General features: G+C 40.0%; 1 protein-coding gene across 4 annotated transcripts in view; it reads left to right on the forward strand.

Moving 5' to 3' along the window:
* Positions 1 to 24,153, forward strand: part of DNAJC13 (DnaJ heat shock protein family (Hsp40) member C13) — a 232,834-nt gene that overhangs the window by 80,732 nt on the left and 127,949 nt on the right. For all 4 annotated transcript variants that reach the window (XR_015875677.1, XM_088462805.1, XM_088462806.1 and 1 more), the window contains 7 exons: positions 4,362 to 4,437; positions 6,869 to 7,018; positions 7,245 to 7,286; positions 8,146 to 8,346; positions 10,095 to 10,301; positions 17,760 to 17,855; positions 22,441 to 22,532. Coding sequence is in view for 3 of the 4 variants with exons in the window: in XM_088462805.1 (XP_088318931.1) it covers positions 4,362 to 4,437; positions 6,869 to 7,018; positions 7,245 to 7,286; positions 8,146 to 8,346; positions 10,095 to 10,301; positions 17,760 to 17,855; positions 22,441 to 22,532 (864 nt within the window). In the remaining variant the exon portion in view is untranslated. The remainder of the gene's footprint in view (positions 1 to 4,361; positions 4,438 to 6,868; positions 7,019 to 7,244; positions 7,287 to 8,145; positions 8,347 to 10,094; positions 10,302 to 17,759; positions 17,856 to 22,440; positions 22,533 to 24,153) is intronic.

Below are 24,153 nucleotides of genomic sequence, written 5' to 3' on the forward strand. Positions count from 1 at the left end.
CTGACGTTCGAGAAAAAACCCACCTGGTCAGGGTGTATCAGTTATGTAATCAAGGGGTTCAGACGATTAGCTATTCACTTGGCATAGATTTTCACGTCCGTATTAAGGAGTGCTTAAGGTCTCATTTTGGTCGGAAAAGAGCCAAAGTTAGAAAAATTTAAACTCTATAAAAATTGTAGGCGAATAAGGGAAAGGACCTCCGTGAATGAGGAGTAAAAGGAATTAGTAAAACAGTCAGGGCCAGAGCCTTACCCTTAGATAATTGCTGAACTACTTCCTGTATTTCCGCCAAAGACCAAGGGGTGTTCAAGGACGTCAGACTATCAGCATCTAAAGAAGGGAGAGATAAACCGTCTAAAAATGAAGAGGTCAGTTGAGGAATGGAGGGGTCGTCACGTAAATTATATAATTTTGCATAATAGACCGAAAATAAATTAGCTTATATCAAGGGGATTAAAACATTTCGAACCAGAGGGAGTAAGGAAAGACCTAATTCTATTACGTGCCTGGCGACCACGAAGTTTGCGTGCTAGAAGACAGCCTTATTACCGGCAGTAGAAAATTTATGGCGGAGGCGAACAAGAGTTGAATGTATGCGTGACATAAAAAGTTTCTGAACTTGCTGTCGCACCTCTTGGAGTTGTTTATGCAGAACTCTAGTAGGATGGGTCTGATTCTTGTGACTCCAAAGACCGTACAGTGGACTCCAATCACTCTGTTTTTTGGGAGCGAGCTTTTTGCTGGACCCCCTTCTGGATGATATCCGGTCTAAAGTTCTTCAGTAAAAAGGTAGACACCACATGTTAGACCATAAATAGGTCGAGAGGGACAAAAGGTTCGACATGTCAGAAGGTCGACTGGTACAAACTGTCGATGCAGAAATGGTCGACACATGATTATTTTATTTTTTTCAGGGTTAGGCACTTACCCCGACTGTTCGGATTAGGCGCTTATCGGAGGTGTTAAGGTTAGGCACTAGAAGGGACGGTTAGGGTCAGGCACCTACCCCGATGGTTAGGGTTAGGCACCAGGAGGGTGGGTGAGGGTTAGGGTGAAGTTTAGAAGAAAAAAAAACATGTCGACCATTTGCATGTCGACCTTTTGACCCTGTCGACCTTCTATACCTGTTTACATTCTTACATGTCGACCTTTAGTGTCTACCTTTTGTCCCAGTTGACCTATTTACTTATTTAACATCTGGTGTCTATCTAGACATTGTCTACCTTTTTACTGTAGATCTTTCAATCCACAGCCTCCTGGATAGAGGTGCCACAGAGGACCGCTTTTAAAGCACACCAGTATGTGAAGATAGTATCATCAGGAGAATTAGTCTGTGCATACAGCATAAGAGAATCATTAAGGGCCTTCAGAGTCTCAGGATCATTTAATTGATAGTCAGGGAAATGCCAAGTATGTGCAGGAGAAAAGTGACGACCTTTATCCCCATGTCCATAAGACAGGTGTATGGTCAGACCAAGTAATAGGGTGAATTTTTTACTTTTTTTTTTTTTAGTAAGTTGAAGTTTCTTTTATCCAGAAGAATATGGTCTATTCTAGAATAACTATTATGGACTGAGGAGAAAAAGGTTTAATCTTTCTCATCCGGTAAATGGGTGGGCGCCAGGTGTACTACAGATCAATTTTCGTTAATAATTTGTTAAAAGCTAAGGAGGGGCCTAAGTCACGAGGCAAAAAGGGGTGACCACGGGGAGAAGATCTATGTAGTTTGGGATCTAGAACTAAATTAAAGTCGCCAATTAAGTATAAGTGCTCCCCGGCGGACTTTAGAGATTTCCTCGAAGGATTCTCATAAAAAAGGGATTTGGTGAGAATTTGGGGCATAATGGAAAAACCAGAGTGACTGGAGTTTCCTCAACCACCCCAACAAGAATAAGAAACCTACCGTTATTATCTTCAATTTTCTGATGTAAAACAAACTGGTTATTCACATGGTACAGAATGGCAACACAATTAAGCTTGGAAGGACCATTAGCAGTATAGCATAAGGGGTACCTATGATCCTTAAATATAGGAGGTTCCTTGGATAAAAAGTGTGTTTCCTGTAGGGCCACAATATTAGCTTGATGTTGGTGAAAAGTTGAAAGGGCCAATCGCCTCTTATGTGGGGAGTTAAGCCCCTTGACATTTAAGAAAAGGACTTTAACCATTGGGCATACTAAAACAATAATAAAGAAAATATGTCCTAGATATACCGGTTACAAAAGAAAATAAAAAAAAACCCCATGAAACTAAACTAAAAAAAAAAAAACATAAGGAATAGACATAGAAACCAAAAGGACAAGTATATTGGGCCACAGTATTTGCCGTAAGGGAACAATACGGCAAAATGGTTAATGTAGGGGAGGACTGCGTCGTACCCCACCCATGAGACCTATTGTAAAATACAATATAGAACAAAGAACAGTAAACCACATTTATGGAGATGACATAGGTAAACCAGGCAGTACCCAGATATATTGTTAGTGTGGAGCAGAGACCCAAAATAGCGGTCACCCACGCTTCCCAGGAAGGGGTACTCCAGACCTGTAAAGCAGCACCACTGAGGAGAGGAAATCTGGGCTCAGCAAGGGAGGTGGGAGATCGCTGCCAGTATTGCTGTGTCGAGAGCGTGTAAAGCTGCAGCTGCGGCGATGACACCACACGGCCCGCCGTTGGAGCTCCGAACTCAAGGCCGCGGTTTCTGGAGAGCAAGTAGGTCACGGATCACCGGACCTCACAAGAGCGTCTGGGTCCGGAGGACCAAGCAGGGGCACAGCGGGCACCCCAGGGAGAGTAAATAGGCAGGTCGGGCAGAGCAGCTGGAAACTGCCTGTAAACAGGGGAACCAGTGGGAGCTCTCATGCCCCCCTTAAGGTCGATTTTTAAATGATTTTTATTGATTTAAAATTGATGAAAATCTGTAAAAATCAATTGTGTTTTCGGGGCAAAACCACACATTTACTAACAGACAATATTTGATTTTGTTTTTTTAAGTATTCGGAAATGTGTGATTTAGCCACAGAAACACAACATCAATGTTGAATGATTTTTTTTCGATTTTCATCGATTTTAAATCAATAAAATCGACCTTGAGTAAATCTACCGCTAGGTGTATAGAGGATACATCTGTATCTTACCATGTACAGGTTGAGTCTCCCATATCCAAATATTCCGAAATACGGAATATTCCGAAATACGGAATAATTTTGGCATGACTGAGATAATGAAACCTTTAATTTTTGATGGTTCAATGTACACAAACTTTGTCTAAGGCACAAATTATTAAAAATATTGTATAAGATTACCTTCAGGCTGTGTGTATTAGGTGTATATGAAACAAAAATTAATTTCATTTCTGTACACAAACTTTGCTTGAGCCACAAAATTATTGAAAATATTGTATAAAATGACCTGCAGGCTGTACGTATAAGGTGTATATAACACATAAATGCCTTCTGTGTGTATATTGGGGTCCCATTCTGAAGATATTTCATTATAATATGCAATTATTCCAAAATACGGAATATTCCGTTATCCAAAATGCCCCTGGTCCCAAGCATTTTGGATAGGGGAGACTCAACCTGTACTGTATATCCAGACATTTTTTTATATGCATTGTGTGACTAATTTTTGCTGTTCACTTTAATTAGGGCACCTTTTCAAAGACCTTATACGAGTACACAAATTTCATGCAACTGCTTAATCTCGCCAAGCAGAATAACTAAAAGAAAAAGTTAATCTTTATTTTGCAATTTTTAGTGTAGTTTTACAATCTTACTTTTTTGCAAAACTAGATTGCACTGTTTGCATGGATTCTTCGTTGTAAATTTGCTTTGATAACTTCACCAGTAGCCGCACCATTCTATTGGAGTCTATGGTTAGTTTTTTATTTAATATTGGCAAAGGCGGCAGAATAATTGATTAAATGATTAGGTGCAATCACCTCTTTCTTGAATGAAGCCCTATATAAAATTCCTCTTGTCCATAGGGTATGAATGTGTTCAAGAGAATTTCCCCCAAAAATTGTTAAATTCACTTTGCTCATGAAATGTATTGCTGGGTACACACTGGCAGATAAATCGGCCATTCATGTAAATGCCCGCCCAATTGTGATGTCAGGCACGACCCATCGGGCCAACAATTGGTAAGTGTGTGTATGCACTTACCAATCGTCAGATAGGACGGCGGATCGGCCAGCTGGCTGATCCATTACTTAGGTAAACTCATAGATGTCTATACATCTTCCATCTTGGCTAGCAGTTATGTTGCATCTCATAAGTTGGCAAGTGTATTGCTGTTTGTCTGTAGTGAATGTATATATCTGTTTATTTACATCTCACTATTATGCTGTCTGTTTTTAGGTATAAAAGAGTATTTTCAGTTGGAACTCACGCCATAACAACTTACAACCCCAACACCCTTGAAGTTACGAATCAGGTATATTTATATATGTTGAACTAGATTGTAATATCTTGTAATTTCCTTTTCTCTTTTTCCAAGTAGATTCATACTGATATATTTGCGTAGGTCGATTTCAACAGTACTGTTACGTAATCTAACTTTATTTTTTTGGTCTCCATTCTTTAGATGTGATCTTTAAACCTTGTTACTTGTATATGTGATAAACATGTAAACGAGTATTTTTGATTGCAGACATCATATTGTTAATCCCTACATGGATATTGTATACTCTTGAGATTATGCGCAAAATCAAATAGATTTCGATTGATATTTCATTTAAGTATGTAGTTAAACTATTTTCAATTAACCACTAAGTGGGTGATTTCAATTTGCTGTGTATTAGAGACCCACTATCAACCCACGAGCATGCCCGAGGCAGCAGTTACTGCTTATTTCTGCTTGCATCCTATACAGCTTGAAGCAGAAGCAAGCGCCTTTAATTGAATAGCTTTTTTTATTTTTTTATTTTACAATTAAATGTAAATCTATTATACATACATTTAAATATAAGTCTGGAGCACATGTAGCCTATTTGAAGAATAAATACCTAAATGAAAGTTATAATTAGTGCTGGTGTGCTTAGTGGCAAAGTGTATCACTGTCTGATAAAATGCTGTGAAGATTTGCTTTCTTTATAAAGGTGCAAACTGCTGAAAGAATGAGGTGTGTGTGTGTGTTTTTTATTGTATTCGGTTGTGGAAGGATATAAAAATAATTGTGATATTAACCAGTTATCATGATTTTTAAAAATTTCTATCTGCTATTCTACTATAGTCACACAGTATATTATTTAATGAGCAGAGAGGTGTTTGAATGCCCCTCTGAGCAATATCTGTACTGTGACATCGACCCCCCTTTTCTCCCCTCTGCCGGGACATGTTGAGGTAGATTTACTAAAGCTTCTAAAACAGGCGGTGGTTATGTTGCCCATAGCAACCAATCAGATTTTAACTATCATTTCTCTATTGCATTCTAGAAAATGATACACAGAATCTGATTGGTTGCTATGGGTAACATCACCACTTGTCTGTTTTAGAAGCCTTAGTAAATATACACCGTTGAGAGATGTCAGCCTATTTCTGGCAGCCATATTTTTTATCATTCCAGTGAGATTTTGAAAGGAAATAATTATTTATAGGAAGATAGTTAAGAAAAATAACTATTGGGTGCATGCTTAAAAGGTACTTAATTTGCAATTTCAAAAGAAACTCAACTCAAGAAGCCTTCTTTGTATGATTGCTACCTTAAGTTTTTGTTTTGTTTTTGCCTTTTATATTACACATTTCATTTAACACTGTGCTGAACACAGAACATTTCAAGCATCCCAGTTGAGCTCATAATCTAATTATTTAACTTTGGAGCACAGTGGAGTTTTCAAGGAGCTGATGCAGGAATTTAAATTCTGGTCTCCACAGCTGCTACTTCTCCCAATTACCGATCTGTTTTCGCCATAAAATCATCCCACAACATTAATAACCACACCAATTGTTACTATACAGCAGCGGTTTTCAACTGGTGTGCCGCCGCGGGGCTGTCAGCGCCACCGGGCACATTTTACTTAACTTCAGCATCCCGGGCCGCTGAGCTCCTCTGGGAGACTCAGGCGCGACCGGGTAGTGACCTGCAAAGCTGCGGCAGCGTGATATCACAGGTCACGCACGCCGCTTTGTCCACTGCCCTCCAGCCCGCTCTGCCAGCCAACGCCATGCGCCAATCAGCCAGCCCGCGCTCTGTCCAGGCAGGCTCTGCAGCCTGCCTGGAAGCCCGCCCACACGCGATCCTGCTGCAGTGTGAGTGACAAGGGGGGAAGAAATGTGGGTTTTGTGGGGACCAGACATTTTTTTCTTCTTCGTGGGTACCAGCCATAGTTTATTTTTTCGTGGGAACCAGTCATGTCATTTTTTTTTTTAGTGAGAACCAGCCATATGTTATCCAGCCATATATTTGCCTATTTAGTGGGGAACAATGTGTTTTGTTTTGTTTTTTGTTTCTGTGGGGCCAGCCATAGGTTTCTTTTTCTGTGGGGAGCAATTCTGTGGGGCGCAATGTGGTATGGTTGTTTTTTTTGTGGGGAGCAATGTGTTTTTTTTTTTTTCTATTAGGCCAGCCAATGGGATTGTTTTATTCTTGTGGGGGCCAATGTAGTGTGTTTTTTTATTCTTGTGGGGGCCAATGTAGTGTGTTTTGTTCCTGTGGGAACTAATGTAGTGTGTTTTTTAAAATCTTGTGTAGTGTGCCGCGAGTTAAAAAAAGGTTGGAAATCACTGCTATAAAGGCTCCTTGATGTGCAACTGAATTATGTATCCTTTATTTTCAATTAAAAATAACAATGTGTACACATGCTGCATTATGTGTATTTTGGAAGTATTTACATTGTGAGTTTTTTGTTGTTTTGTGTGTGTCTAAGTGGCCTTATGGAGACATTTGCAGTATCAGTCCTGTGGGCAAAGGGCAAGGATCAGAATTTGCCCTCACATTTCGGAAGGGCAGTGGGAAGAAATCTGAAACGTTAAAATTTTCTACAGAGCACAGAACAGAACTTTTGACCGAAGCCCTGGTGAGATATTTGCTGAATGAGCACATTTTTCAGGCCTTTATAGCAGAACAATTGATTTGCATATGTTCTTATGACCATGTGCGTGTTTGCCTGTGTGTGTGTTTTCAGTAATTACATGTTTTACATATGTGTTTTCTCTCCTAGTGATTGCTCTCCTTTGCTTATTTACTGCTATATGAGTGGTATTTACTTGTGAATCATCAACTATTTTTATCTTTCCTGATAGAGATTCAGGACAGACTTTGCAGAAGGGAAGATTACTGGAAGGGTAAGTATAACATTAGTACCCATAGACACAGACGTCAATACTGCTAAAGAACACTGTGATGCACTGGGATAATCCTTCATTTACTTTACAGTACATGTTCAAAGCAACGATGAACCTTTCAGTCAGCTCATATTTAGCCAAGAAAGGGCCAGAGCCTGAAAAATATACTACACATAATTCTTTGTTTAGAATAAAATTACTCCAATGGAAGAATCTGGTTCTTCAGCTGACTAAATTGCAGCTTCTTTGTTAGGCTGCATTACAGTGTTATGTATGAATAGACAACTACTAAAGAGAAACATTAACTCTACACAGTGTTTGGTATGCTATTTAAATACATTTCCTAAATACTAATTACAAGTCGAGATGTAGACAGCAGTGTAATAATTTCTGTAGTTTCACGTAAAAATATATGATTGTAATATATTGCATACATATCCTGTAATGTGGTATATTTATTAAGGACCCTGTCCTAGATCTCCCTCTTAACCTGCAGACTGATGAGAAGCTGTTGCAATGAACTCATCCTGTTGATTCATTCTGCTAAGACAGTGAGTGGGGAGTGAATGCAGCATGAGATTTCGCCCTGACAGCAATTCATTAGTTTCCAAGCTCATTACACACATCCCACCTGGGCAGGTTTAGTTTCCTTTGCCACGCTGACAGCTATTTTCGCAGCTACATTGAGACCTTACTAAAGATGTCATCTGTCCAAAGAGGCAATCCATTTAACAGTGAATTTTAGGCTATTACAACCACATTCATGTTGCATGGTTAAAATGAATATTATTGACCATTTACGTTGCTTAGACTTGCAACTGAAATCACCATGGTTGCTTAGTCTCCTGTTTTATTTCAGAGGTACAATTGTTATAAGCATCACTGGAGCGATACCAGGAAGTTGGTCACTCTGGAAGTGACTCCTGGGAGCATAGACCAAATTGATCCAACGAACAATCGAATCCTCTGCTCTTATGACTATAGAAATATTGAAGGTTTTGCAGAGTTCTCAGACTACCAGGGAGGGTTCTGCATTCTTTATGGAGGCTTTAGTCGACTGGTAAGTCTATGAGACCCGTATATTTGAAAGTGTTGTATTTAAATGTTCACTCCACTTAAAATTGTTATTAGTGTGACAACGTATCTTTAGGTCTGCATGACTGACTATTACCACACCCATGAAATGGCAGAGCTACATATATTCTAATAGGAAATATCTCTAAATCTGATAAATATATTGATAGAATAAACTCTGCTTTTCTGTTTTACATTCACCAACCTAAAAAGCAAAATGATGCAATCTATTTGATGTGTGCCTGTATTTAATGGCATTTTACATGATAATAAGACTTCATATTTATTAAAAACGTTGTCCAGACACATACAGACTGTTATGAATATGATACATCATTAACGTAATATAGTGGGTATAATTGTACTTTAGCATTTACTACTATCACTGGCAAGCTATATCTCCAGGCGTAAACCTGGCACATATGCTACTGTTTTCTCTAATGCTGGGCATACACGGCCAGATAAAATGTCTGTCAGACCGACAGACATTTTATCTGGCAGCCTGCCAGCCGCAGATGTCCCCAGCATACACTGTGAGATTTCTCACAGTGTATCAGCCCGACATCTGCGCTCCGCCCCCGGGGGAGGAGACATTTCCCTGTTCCTTCCGTCAGCTTGGCACACTGGTCTTTCTTGGTGCATTTACTTCCTTTACAGAGCTCTGCAAACTGCACACACTGTACATGTGCATAGGAGTAAAACATCACGAATTAGAGATTGGGGTTCCATGTAGGTAAAAACCTGTTACTAAATCATGTTCTGCTGATATAGGTGTTTAATGTCTGGATTCAGTGCAAGTCTGGATTGTTAATAATAACATTTTGTAATCTGAGGCCAATTTTAAGTATACATCTCCTTAGGCTGCCTAACGTTTCCTGTTTCTTGCAGAATTTTCTTTGCACCTCTTGTGTCAGGACTGCAAAGCTCATTTAGCAACATTGCATTTAGGCACAAAATTCACAGCCACTCGCAGCAATCAGCAATTAACTTTTTATCTGTGTAAAGCTGGCCATCCACTTTTTCTGCCAGATATCTGTCCAATCTGGCTGGTTGGAATGAAAACCTGGTAATGTATGGGAGCAAATGACAGTTGATTATATGGTTTTAAACACTGAAAAAAGGACAAAAAACAATTGTCCAAATTGGTTAAATTTGTGTGTTTTAATCAATTTGTCTGAACAACCATTTTTGGTTATTTTCCAGTGTTTGTGAGCAAATGGACGATTATCATTTGCTCCCATACATTACCAGGTTATCATTCCAACCAGCCAGATTGGACAGATATCTGAAAGAAAATTGTATAGTGGATGGCCAGCTTAAGATCAGTAAGGCAATGAGAGCACATGTATTTTATTGCTATAGTTAGGTGCATAATTTAAGGCTTGGGTACACACCTGGGCGAATTGTCTAGCGACCCAGGGATCCGGCAGCCAAGTACACACTTGCCAATCTGCCGCTTAATGTGTTTGTGCTGACATCACAAACATTTAAATTCGCCTGCCCGTTTGATATGTCGGTCACTGGCAGTCCCTGCAGCAAGTTTACGGGCAGTCGGTGGGAGTCGTCCCCATTCACGCAGCCAGATGCACCAATATTCACAGAGATATTTTGGATCCTAAAAATGTTGACAGCTACTGTGCCGTTTAGACAATTTGTCTAATAGCCACATATATTATTCTAACAATTTTGATGATTTGAATGTTGCCCTTAATTGTTATGCAATTTATGTTTCAGCATTTGTTTGCTACAGAACAAAGAGATGAAATAATTAAAAGTGCCATAGAGCATGCTGGAAACTACATAGGGATTTCCTTGAGGACAAGAAAAGAGCCTGTGGAGTTTGAACATTTTGTGAGCCTTCGTTTGGGGAAATATAGCAATGATGAGTCTATCACCTCTTTAGCAGAATTCATTGTTCAAAAAATCACACCAAGGCACATGGTAAGATGTCAGCGTCATTGTAGCCTGGAATTTAATACCGGATTGGGAATTTTTTTTTGTGTCATTCATTTATTCTCCAAATTTTTTTCCGTATTAGCTGATAGTGTCTCCTTCATTCAGTTAGCTTCATTCTCTGTGATACAGAGCCTATAGAAAATCATCACCCTGGAACATAAAATAAATTTAATCAAACTTTTACCAGCTTTTTTTTTTACACATTATACCCTCAACATGAACCTGAAAAAAAAATGGTTACAGAAAATCTCAGGTACAACCTTTGAACACTTTCCAGATCACACAACAGGCTAAATGGCCACCTCCTGACATCACTATTGTAGTATTTTGATTACTTCAGAATAAAATCAGCTCTTCCTTGATATTCAACTACTAGTACGGTAGTTCATGCTGATGCAAAGAATTTACAATATTTGTTAAGGTGATTTCAAAAGGGCTCCAGGATAAATTTGTGGAAAGGCACAAATTAGAAGGATACAAAAACAATTAATAGGCTTATACTCTCCTTCTGAATGTCGTTCAAAACATTGTTTAAGAAGTGGTAAGAGTATGGCATCATTAGCACCTTGCCTAGATCAGGCCATCCCACCAAACTGGATGACAGAGTAGGATATTGAATAGCGAAGCTGTGAAGGAGCCAGTGGCAACTTTGAAAGTTTTACAAGTGTTTGCCTGAGATTGACAACTATCTCACAAGCTTTACATAAAGCTGGCCCGTGTGGCAGGCTGGCAAGAAAGAAGCCTATTTTGAAAAAGGGCCACACTTAGGATTATATTTACTAAAGTGCGGGTATTTTGAGGTGGAGATGTTGTCCATAGCAACCAATCAGATTCTACTTAACATTTATCTAACACCTTATAGTAGATAATAGCTAGAATCTAATTGGTTGCTATGGGCAACTTCTTCACTTCTAAAAATGCTTTTCTAAAATACTTTTAAGATTATGATGCCATGTGGTGAAAGGTTGTATGGTCATATAAGACATAAAACACAAAGGAAAATATACATCTGTACACATTTATTAATTGTTTATATCAGTATCCCCCTATTTAATATCAACGCAATTACCGTATCTCAATTGGGGGTGCTGCCATTAGACAAAAAATACTGGAATGTTCATACAGAGAAGAAAAGAAAAGTTTTGTCCTACAATATGGCGCACAAACTGACAATTGGAATAAAATTATTCCTTTATTGGATATGCATTAAAAAGTTCCCACAGGAACATAGTTCAGTGAAATAGAGGTTAAAAAATAAAATAAAGAATATGATTAATGTGACTATTAGTAAGAAAAGTGAAATAAAATTTCAAAGAAAAAAGCCCTGCCGTGTGTTACTATTATTTATTAGTAATAATAACACAGGGCAGGGCTTTTTTCTTTTAAATTTTATTTCACTTTTCTTACTAATAGTCACATTAATCATATTCTTTTTTTATTTTCTAACCTCTATTTCGCTGCATCATGTTCCTGTGGGAACTTTTTAATGCATATCCAATAAAGGAATCATTTTATTACAATTGTCAGTTTGTGCGCCATATTGTAGGACAAAACTTTTCTCGTCTTCTCTGTATGAACATGGTCATATGAGACCAAGATAGAACTTTTTGGACCGATCCCCAAGCACTATGCTTGGAGAAAACCAAACACAGCACACCACCCAAAATACACCATACCTACTATGAAGCATGGTGGTGGCAACATTATGTTGTGGTTGTGTTTCTCTTCACCTCGACTGGCCAATTGGTCAGGATTGAAGGGAAGATGAATGCTGCCAAGTATACCCAAATTCTTGAGTAAAACATGCGGTCCTCTGCTAGATAGCTGACTGTTGGCTGGTGGTTCATCTTTCAGCACAATAATGACCCTAAACATACCGCCATGAAAACAACACAGAAGCTTAATGACAGGAAGGTGAATGACCTTAAATGGCCAAGGTACAGCTCTGACCTAAATTAGATAGCAACTCCTAGATGGACTTGAAGAAAGCGGCCCATAATCACTATCCACAAAATTTGACTGGACTTGAACATGTCTGCATGGAATAATCAGCAATTATTCCCCAATCTAGGTGCTCAAAGCTGGTAGAGACATATCCAAAGAGACTGATTGTTGTAATTGCAGCAAAAGGTGGATCTGCAAGTATGAAATCAGGGGCCTGCTCACTTTAACAACCCTGTTGTTCACGTTTTTAAAATTTTTTATTAATTTCCAGAACTGCTGCCTTTTTTCATTAGTTTAAGGAGAAATGTGTAAATAAAGCTGGAAAAAGTTTGATTTCATTTATTTTATTTTAAAAGTGTAAAAGGTGACAAAAGGTAAGGATTTTGATAGGGTATGTTGCTTTTCTATAGGCACTGTATATAGACAGAACTTTCAATGTATTTATGCAGAATATGAATCTAATCTGCATAACTAACACTGCCCATATACAAGAAGACTTGGTAAATTTACAAAAGTGAGAGTTTTCAGAAGTGGAGATGTTGCCCATAGCAACCAATCAGATTGTACTTAACATTTAACTAGCAGCTTCTAGAAGATAATAGCTAGAATCTGATTGGCTGCTATGGGCAACATCAGGATTCCCTGTAGTTCCTGAAAGATTCACTAATGTCTCTGCAACTTGATACCCAGAAAATATTTTATTGGTTCAACTGGTCACCGCTGATTGAACAGTTAAGCTTTATTGATGTAAAATTGGCATGGATTCATCTATCACTATTTGAAATCTGGAGATCTCTATGATAAGTTTTGCAGTTTGAAACAAATAGCGTTTAGGTTGTTGAATTTATTGTAATAACACAATTTTGTAGGCATTCAGACACAAAACACCTTTTATTTAGCTTGTCGAGGGTTTGATTTCGACAAAAGGTTTTGTGGAGTTTATATGTTCTCATGCTTCCTTGTGGTACTCTGGCTCCCACACTCCACAAACATTCCTGTAGTTTAATTTGCTTATGAAAAAAAAAAATAACCGTAATGTGTAGGGACTTATGTGAATGACTAAATGTTCTCTGCAAAGTGCTGCGTAATATGCGTGCGCTATATAAATCTATACTAGTATGAAATAAAGTCCCTGGTAGGCGTCTGTCTGTTTGTTCAGTGTAATCTCAACTATTGGACAGATTTTTATGCAGTTTTAACTATTCTATGGTGCATTTGTCGAGGAAGGTTTAGGTGTATGCAAAATTATTATATGACACAAATGAGCCGAGCAGTGATGATTTTAGTGACACAAGCCAATTAAAAACGGTCCCTTGTAGGTGTCTGTCTGTGTGTTGGGGCTAATCTCGAGAACCACTGGACAGATTTTGATGCAGTTTTCACTGTACTTTTTTTTTTTTTTTTACAGTTCCTATTTAATTTAATGCGAAAAACGATTCTTTTAATTTCAAATGTATCCAATTCCTGGTAAAGCTGGGTACACATTATACGATACATTGCCCGATCCAGCGGATTAGGGCCGACATATTGTCCACATCGGCAAATGTGTACTCACTATGGACTACCCTGTGCATTGCGTGCTTTTGCAGGTCGTCCAACCGGGTCATTCCTTCGGCCTGCATATAGGGCCAACAGAACGACCCAGCTGCCGCCGCCAGGCAAGTGAATGGAGGCGGTGCCCAACATATTGGGCAACCGGGTGCCAAATCGTGTAATGTGTTCCGCCCCCGATATGTCGTCCGGTCGGGCCTCGCATCGCGGGGTACACACGTCATTGTGTACCCCACTTAAGAGTCTACTTTGGCATGACAATAAAGCTCAGGGACAGACATTTAATGTAGCTTGAGTTGACCTGAGTGGAGGCTGTTTTTCTCTTGGACAACTTTGTGTGGCCCTTTTGCATGTCGAGTCAAAACGAAATCTTATCGTGTTGACGTCAGGAGAAAAAATGACTAATGTAGTCTACAAGGCAATTTTATAAGACGTCGCACAGGAGCAATTCAAAATTGCTCCTGTGTGAAGTTGAAGCGGGTCACTAGTAACTTAATAAATAAAGAAGTAATTTAATAAGACATCACTGCCACTTTTGGCATGCAAATGATCTTCGAGGCTAACTCCTAGCAAGGAATTTGGCAAGTAAATATTAATACAGAGTATGGAGTCTAGCATGCTACGAGATCTGGTCAGACCTTGATTGCTTGTCACTGGTAATGCTCTGCTTTCTCCTGCTGGCATTGTATGAAAAGCATCAGCTGACATCTAGGACTCTACTCACTCCTGCCAAAGCTGTCTTCTATTGACAAAACATTGCCAGTAAGATTGAGAAGAGTATCGCTGGACCATAGGAGACCACAGTGGACCTGTTGAATAGAGTAAATGCAAGACTACAGTAAAGTAATATTATGGATGAATGTTTAACCAGTGTAACCCCATCCAAAGGTACATTTTCGAGTTTAATTTAGAACACCTGGTACCTTTAAACAAACTTTCTCTTAGCATATTCAGCAATCATAATTAAGTGCATTTTTTGTTTTCAATTCAAATGGTCAAAATCTTGTTTAGATAATGTCAATCTTATATCTCAATCATGGAAGTGTTTAGTAAGCATACATTTGTTCTGCTGGCAAAATGTAATCATCACTACGTAATACTTGTGTACATTTGTATTATTGTGTGTGTGTGTCTCTATATATAGATCCATATATATATATATATATATATATAAATATATATATATATATATATATATATATATAAAAAATCTGTTAATATATAATAAAAGAAGAGCGCTCCATAGTGCAAAATGTTGATTTAATAAAGCATCTATTGCTGATATAACATACACATCACATGGTACCGCTCGTACCTCATTAAAAACAGTGTGGGCTGGTTACCACGTGGTTTGATAAAACATACTCCACCGGATGTCTCTGGCCACTGTCTGGGAAGTCCGCCGGGCTCACAAACCCTGGCGCTTGACGCTGCTGCCAGGCCGCTGCAGGTCGGACCTCGTGCGTTCCCGATCAGATGCACAGAGCGCCAGGGGTCCGTGTAGTGGATGTCACTGAAGCCCCGCCCTAACGCGTTTCGTCAGACGAAGTCCTCAGGCGAAGTCTCTGACGAAACGCGTTAGGGCGGGGCTTCAGTGACGTCCACTACACAGATCCCCGGCGCTCTGTGCATCTGATCGGGAACGCACGTGGTCCGACCTGCAGCGGCCTGGCAGCAGCGTCTAACGCCAGGGTGTGTGAGCCCGGTGGACTTCCCAGACAGTGTCCAGAGACATCCTTTGGAGTATGTTTTATCAAACCACGTGGTAACCAGCCCACACTGTTTTTAATGAGGTACGAGTGGTACCATGCGATGTGTATGTTATATCAGCAATAGATGCTTTATTAAATCAACGTTTATTTTGCACTATGGAGCGCTCTTTTTTTTTTATTACATATTAACAGATCTATTGGACCCGGACTCTGGTCATTTAAAGGAGAGCTGCGGTCCTTGGACAAACAGATTAAGGACCTGGTGTTATTATATATCCTGTACACTAGGAATTATTCCAGTGTTTTTTTCTTGCTGGACTCAAGTGAGACTTAACTGTTTGTGCTACAGTGCATGGTTTATTCAAACACATCTTCTGATATATGTTTGTGTGTGTATATATATATATATATATATATATATATACATACATACAGCACATAAACGGCACTCCGGAGTCTCCAACAAAGGTGAAAACTTCTCGGTAGCAAATACCCTGAAACTTTTCCTAACCGTAACACTCTCCACAAAACAATTAATATAGCCAAGGACCATAGAAGCAAGAAGGTCTACATTAATGGACCTGTTCATCACAGACTCCTCAATTAACAAGTCCCAATTTGTAAATTCCACGCTATCCTGTAATCTCACCACAGCCCCATTTGGCCAGACCTGAACATCTTTTATAATAGGTCTAACACGTTTAACTGTGGGTTTATATATCGGAATCCTAAATTAAGAAACATGGGACAATTTCCCAACATGGGATTTACAGCAGTTTCATAAGCCAATTTAAAGTTCGTATTTACCTGTACCACAGTATTCTTATAGAATTTCAGCAGGACCAATTTTAGATGTGCTCCGTTAAAGTCACCAGCCACAGTAAATGCTCCTTCCTCGTAGATAGATTGTAGTTTAACCAGAACATTATATAACAAGTCCAATGCACAATCCCGCATTAGACTGCGGGGGGAAATAGACAGCTACTATTATCATTGTCAAAAACTCCTTGGGCAGATAAAAGGGTCTGCATTTGACCACTAAATATTCCACTGCTTCCGAACAAAAAGACTTTAACATAGATGCAGAGGCCGCCACCTCTTTGCTTGCCTGACGCCTGAGATCTTTCCGCTCTAAATAAAGTCTTATCCTTAAAACCGCTGGGGCAGGGACTGATGTAAATGGACAAATATTCTCTGTAAAGTGCTGCGGAATATGTGTGTATGTGTGCGCTATATAAATAACTGGTAATAAAAAAAACAAACCGCAGCATTCGGAACAGAACTATGCAGCCAAGTCTCTGTAAATATGAAAATGGAGAAATTAATTCCATGGTATTACTGTATAATATCTAGCTTACTTGGCAGAGACTGAACATTAGCCAGAAACAAGCTGGGCAGTGGGGGTCTCTGGGCAAAGCCTAAGTCTTATTCTTACACCAGCCGTCTTCCCCACTTCTGCCACCTCTCTCTTCAAACACCACTTCTAGCTGCGTCCCCTTACAGGGGCCTGGGTCCCAGTGGCATTCTCCATATCTTGACTGCTGCCGCTGTGAGTATCTGGAATTTCACCCATTCACCTGATCCTCTTTTCCCTGGGAGTCCTGCAACCACTTCACCTTCTCCTGGGGCATCTGGCTCTAGACAGCTGGCACCAGCGCACATCCCACACTCCTCCAGGTCGCCTTCCATGGACAGGTACGAGGCCCCAGTTCCCGATGCTGAGCTGATGATGTCTGTGACATCCATGGCGTCAGTACCAGCACCTGTGACTCCCCCGGGCTCACTGACCCTGGCTTTTGGTCCGTCTGGTGCACTGCTGCAGCACCGCAGGCTCAGCAGATCCTCCCAGGGATATACTATTTGCGACTGGCTCCCAAAAAATGCAGCAAACAAAAGTATGGCTATGAGAAGCTTGCTTGTCCTACCATGACCAGCATAGTCTGTTGTAAACCTATATTAATTATATGTATATTATCTGTCTGTCTATTGGTCTATCTAATATATATATATCTATATATATATATATGTGTGTATGTATGTATGTTTGTATATATATATAAATATATATATAAAAATTACTATATCTCTATCATGTATCTATATATTTATATTTTAACCACATGGACTCCTTCCAAAATTGCCCTAGTAATGTTTCAACTTTGTGTTATTTTGATGTCTAGATTGCAATTTGTATGGAGCTGTGTACATTTGATCTTTTCATTATGTTATATTTTAGGAGCCAGTGAAAAGATTATTAGCACTTACTGAAACATGTCTAGTGGAACGGGACCCAGCAACCTACAATATTGTAACACTAAAACCACTAGGAGAGGTGAGTGCTGTGATTTGATGAATGCATACTAGCTTTTGAGATTCTATTTTGTTCCCTTAAGCAAATAACGTTTTGGTCACCTTTCTTAGGCCTGAGATCACAGTTTGGGAAAATGTAAATAAATTCAATGCACCTCAATCATGAGCGAGGAGGGCGAGCATTTTTCAATTGATCCTATAAATCAAATGCACATTTTTAACTTTGTTTTAAAAGATAGACAGAGGTAGGTAGATAGGTAGAGGTAGATAGATAGGGGTTGGGTATGAAGTCCCGGCTGGCGGGATGCCGCTGTTCAGAATACCAACAACGGCATGCCGACACCCATAGGAACGGCTGGTAAGTATTTTCCCAACCCTAACCCTACTTCCCCGGTGCCTAACCCTAAACCTCCCTCCCCGGTGCCTAAACCTAACCCCCCCCCCGCCCCCTTCCTAGTGCCTAAACCTAACCTCCACCTTCCCGCACCCTAAACCTAACCTCCCCGGTGCCTAACACTAACCCTCCCCCTAATGCCTAACCCCGCTAGCTAACGATAACCTCCCCCTGACACCCCGATACTTACCTTCTGGTTGCCGACGGTCGGGATACTGGTGCTGTCGGCATCTTGTACGCTGGGATGCCGACTACATCCCATCAGATAGATGGTTAGTGGTAGATATGAATGGTTAGTGGTAGAGCTGGATGGATAGTGGTAGAGATGGATCTCTACCTCTATCCATCCATCTCTACCACTATCCATCCATCTCTACGACAGAAACCTCCCGTGGAGCAGAAGGCACAGTGGCAGGTGGGGAGTTTGACTGGGGCAGTACAGCTGTCAAACCGTAACGCAGGTGTCCTAAGGCAAGCTCAGGGAGGACAGAAACCTCCAGTGGAGCAGAAGGGCATAATCGCTTACAAAGACAGTACTCATGTTATCTATTAAAATAACAGTGGAACCTTACAAAAAAAATAAAAAAAAATATTACAGCACCCAGGAAACAGATGAGGCATTCTTATTTTTTTACTACAAATCTTCTCATCAGGTAGTATTGTGAGTAAGGACTATCAGTGACATACATACATAAATTAACTTGGATGAAGAGATTTACAGGTGTAACTGCAATAGGTTTGTAACTTCAGACCTATGTTGGGAATACAAACTGGGATAGGAGGAAGAAAAAAACAAACAAAAAAAAACCTGGTTCTAAGGGCCTGGATGCCACGTTTTCCAACCATACTAGAAAAGTGGAGAAAAAAGTGAAAATTCCTTCATGAACTCCTACCAGCCTCAGACATGAAACTCTGGAATATTAAGCGCTAAATAGATACCGGGAAGCCTAAACCTTTGCCCTTCTGCTCCACGGGAGGTTTCTGTCCTCCCTGAGCTCGCCTTAGGACTCCTGCGTTACGGTTTGACAGGTGTACCGCCCCAGTCAAACTCCCCACCTGCCACTGTCCCCGGAGTGGGTAGAGATGGATGGATAGAGGTAGAGATGAATGGATAGAGGTAGAGATAGCTATGTCGAGGTAGAGATAAATGTAGACAGACAAATGTATAATGTTCACTCGAGGTCCGGCGCCGGACCTAGAGAAAGGACACATCTTGTGCGCCAGAAAAGAGGGCATGGCCAAAGGGGGAGTGTCTTTAAGATGCTTCCTCTATTCGTCACTCTTGGGGGTGTGCCCGGCACTTACCGACATGCCGGGCTGCCCCCAAGCGCTGCTGTCAGTGTGAATAGGTGCCGGGCGCATGCGTCCAGCATCCATTCACCGGCTGTGACCGCAACACCGCAATTTTCCCCACGCGTGGGTAGGGACCACACCCGCAGGCTGTTTTACCAGGGCAGGGCGCTGTGCCCCGCTAAAACAGCCTAGTGGGAATGCTAGATGTAGGTAGATAGGTGTAGGTATTGTATATAGATAAATGTAGATAGATTTCTGTAAATATATACACACACACATGTATTAATGTGTGGCATTTAACAGCCTGATGCAACCTGAGATATATACCAGTCTGAGTATCTTGCACAAGTGCTCGTACATGCGCTTATGCAGATTTAAGTGATACTGTTATTTATGCTGTCTGTTTCTGGAAAGGAATGACTGGTGAGGGAGGTGGCACTAAAGTAGGCCTGTATAGTGAGGGTATTTAAGCGCTATTGTATGAATATACAGACACACACATACCTGAGAAAGTCAAGTTGTTTGTTGGTGATAAGGGACAGGTGGAACTAGTGGTTAATAATGATGACCGATGCCAGCACTACCGAGCCTCTTGTAATTGGCTGTTTGCTGGTAGCTACTGTTTTCATTGCTTGGGCATATATTATACTTGTGTGTACATATTTAATCAAAACATTATTTCTATACATGAGATAGAGAGTAGTGTTTACTATATTAGAGAGTTTTCTTATAAGCTTTATTGATATTAATGCTTATTTTGCAAACAAAGCAACTGGCTTTATAATCAGGACATAAGTGTGTGTGATCTATGCCTGTAAATAGGGAACATATGCTACTGGAGTCTACAGATGTGTCCTCATATATCTAGCCTTCATACGCCACACAACGCAACTTGCCTGGTGAGAGTGAGCTGGCATATCCCATACTACTCTGTTAGCGCCAGGCATCTTTTTTTGCCAAAAATGTGTCTTAGAATTTGCAATGTGATACGACTAGGAACCCCCAGCAGACTGGGCTGATTAATTTGATATGCAACACTTGTATATCTGTGTGCACTTGAGTCTGTATATGAACCACAAAGGAACTTGAAATAAAAAAAAAGCTGCGGGCACTACATTGTAGCACTTTGTATACAGATTCAGAGACTCAGTTGCACACAGATATACAAGTGTCGCATATCACATTGTTCAGCACAGTCCGCATTGCGTCTTGGACGCATTTTCGGCAAAAAAGACTCCAGGCACTAGCAGTGTCTCACGGGGCCTGGCACGCTGAGAGGGCTTTTTAGCACGACTGCAGCAAGATATTTAAGGACATATCTGTACCTGCATATATCTGCGATAGCTTTGTGCGTGCATGCAATAGCCGTTATTTTGTTTATCACATAAAGGTAGTCTAAGGGCGGTATTGAATTGTTTCTCCTGTCGGGCGCGATCAGCTGCCGGTGCACCATTTCAGCTCGCAGCCCCAGTGGGGTGTGAGCTGAAATGGGCGAAAGGTAACATGTTTGCGCGCCCAAACATCACTTTTTTGCTGTTGCGCCCAGCACTTTGGTCGGGGGTAGCATCTTTACGCGGCTAAACCCAACCACTTTGGGCACGATCAGCGCGAAAAACTGCAACAATTGAATAGCGTCCTGTGATCTCCCGTCACTTTAGACGGTAGAACGGGTGCGCTATAATATTTGAATGCCGCCCAACATATCGTAAATATTTATACAAATCTTGGATATTGATTTCTACTAATTTCTGTTACATACAGTTCCTTGTATATAGTATTTTGTATTTTATATCCTTCAGAAAAGCTGCTACAATTGATAAAGACCACCTACATTATTACATTTAGTAAAAATTTTCTCATTTATAGATGTGCGAAAAGTTTATCTCTGCAATTATTGCTTATGTCACTGTAGCAAATAGTAATGTGTTTTCTCTTGCCTATTGCTGATCTTGGTTACTACACACATGTGGGAAATACAATTCCTTGCATATTATTCTGTATTGTTCACACAGAACAAACACTATACTGTACTTACATTTTTCTTCTTTCTTTTATTGAAATACTTGAGTTACCTAATTCTTCTTTATTTGATGGTCTGCCACCACAAGCCACAGTTGATAAAGGGCTTATTTCCAAATGATTGGTGGACGTCTTTACTTGATGCAATAAAATGATTGGTACTTTCTGTTGATAATAATAATAATTTATAAAATGTAATCAGTATGTTTTACCACCGGCCACATGGCCGGCTGTTCAAATCCCGACAGCGGAAGTCCGGCAGTGAAGATACCAACGTATTTTTTCTATTTACTAACCTAACGTGCCCCCCCCCAACCCTAACCCTCCCTTAGGGGTGCCTAACCCTAACCTCCCCCCCAAGTGCCTAACCGTAACCCCCCCTTCCCCACAGCCTAACCCTAAGTCTCCCGGGAGGTGCCTAACCCTAACCCTCCGTGCGCAGATCTAATGACAGGCGTCGGATTTTTAACGCCTGTCATTAGACACTTGTCGGGATTAGACAGTCGGGATGCCTTCATATCTATTGTTTTGCTCCGGTTGTTCTTGATGTCATGAATATTTATTTGTAGCTTTCATTGAGCTTCAGTCCATAATTACTTCTTTAAACTGTTCTGTGGCTTCCATAATGCGTTAATGTTGGGGCAAATTAGTACTTTGTATTTTTACATCCTTTTATTTAGTTTTGCATATTTTGCTCAAATTGAAGGCTAAACGTTGGGTGACTTTTGGCTGACTTGTATTTACTGTCAACTCTGTCCTTTGAAATAAAATTGTACTGTATGTGTTTTAGCCTTTCAAGACAGATATTGGCAAAATTAAGTTTTGAAACATTATAACAAATATATGAATGCACATGTACAACAGTCTCTAATACACATGCATTTGTGTTTTTCCTGCCTAGATTTTTGCACTTGTATATGACCCTGAAAATCCTCAACTATTTACAATTGAATTCATCAAAGGACAAATTCGTAAATATTCTTCTACTGAGAGGTAGTTTATATTTTCATATGTGATCAATATTAGTTTTATGTAGTACAGTGAACTAAAAAAAATAAAATATAGTCTATTCTACATGATTCATTTTACCACCAAATAATTTGGAATAGATTTCTGTATCCTGTTACATTTATTTTGTTCTAAGGTTGTTTTCCAATGAATGCAGACACATTATTTTGTACTGGTGTATCGGTGAACATACTTGCATAGCAACACCCACGTTTTACAAACCACGTCATATGTTTTCTTAAGTTATTGTATAAGTGAGGTGGATCACTTGACATTGAAATGTAGATTGGTTTTGTTGTGCAAGTGCAAAGCAGTCTGTCTTTTCTTCACTTGTTCACCTTGCGAGTCTGTATAGCCAAAGTCTTGTTTTTATGGTAGAAAGTACTGCCAATAAACAGAAGAGGAACAGGGTGGTACAATGCAATGTGCAGCTTTACATGACGAGAATAGCACAAAAGAGTGGGTTTAATCCACCCATAATCTGTTCTGTCATTTGTGGTTGTGGAAACAGAAGCTCAAAGTGCTCATTGATCCCTGCACAGAAATGCACTATAAAGCACACACTGGTGGTGGCTGTGTTTTTACATGGATGACATGAGAAAGTCAGTTGGAGAATATAATTGGAGGAATATAAAGCAAACGGCTCTGTACATGTTCATTATCCCTTAAAAACAAAAAATAACCAACACAGAACATGCCTTGTCCGTGTGCTATTGTGTTGCTTTACAGCAGGGGTGGGGAACCTTTTTTCTGCCGAGGGCCATTTTGATATATATAAATAGCATTATTCGTGGGCCTGGTGCAGGCCACAACCCCTCTGTGTGATGTCACATGGGGGAGGGGCCACAATCGACAGCAATTACAGGAGCTGTAAGGGCAGCGTAGTGACCATCTGAAGCGTCCTAAGGACGCTCCAGGCGGCACTGCTGTATAGGTGCAGGGTACCATTCTAGGTACCCTGCCAGCCAGATGAGGCTAGCAGAAAAATGCTCAGAGGACCAGACTAAATGATTCCGCAGGCCTTATACGGCCCCCAGGCCTGAGGTTCCCCAACCCTGCTTTACAGGGATCAATGATTGACTTTTGTCTCTCCATATTTTATCCTTGTCTTCAGTGCTATTACTAAAGAAAGCAAATCAGAACTTGGTTGAATGGATCAAATTCACCCAAATAATCATGCCAAAGATGATAATGACTAAGATGGCTTTTGCTTACATGTATGTTTGGGAGGGTAGGAGGGAGCCATCCTCTTCTCTAATTGTGAAAGAATTCATCTTCAACAAAAATATGCTCTTTTTAGAACTCCACATAGGAAGTTATTTATTTACACATGAAAATAATATGGAATTTTAACAAGGTTTCTATAACTGCTTTTCTGTTCAGGATCTGCCATATTAATAATACATAAAGCGAGCAGCATACAAAAGTCCACTTTGCTTGGCTGTTATTTTATAATGCTTAATGTAAATGTCCTAATGGTGTACTGTATTAAATGTATTTATTGATGAAAATTGTAATGTGTAAGTAGGACATAAACAATGTCTCTTGATTTTTAACCTCATCTACAACACAGACAAATATGTGGATTTAATTCACTTTAATGTTT

This window comes from Taudactylus pleione, unplaced genomic scaffold (genome assembly GCF_031769625.1).
Source record: "Taudactylus pleione unplaced genomic scaffold, aTauple2 ptg000053l, whole genome shotgun sequence".
Classification (NCBI taxonomy): Eukaryota; Metazoa; Chordata; class Amphibia; order Anura; family Myobatrachidae; genus Taudactylus; species Taudactylus pleione.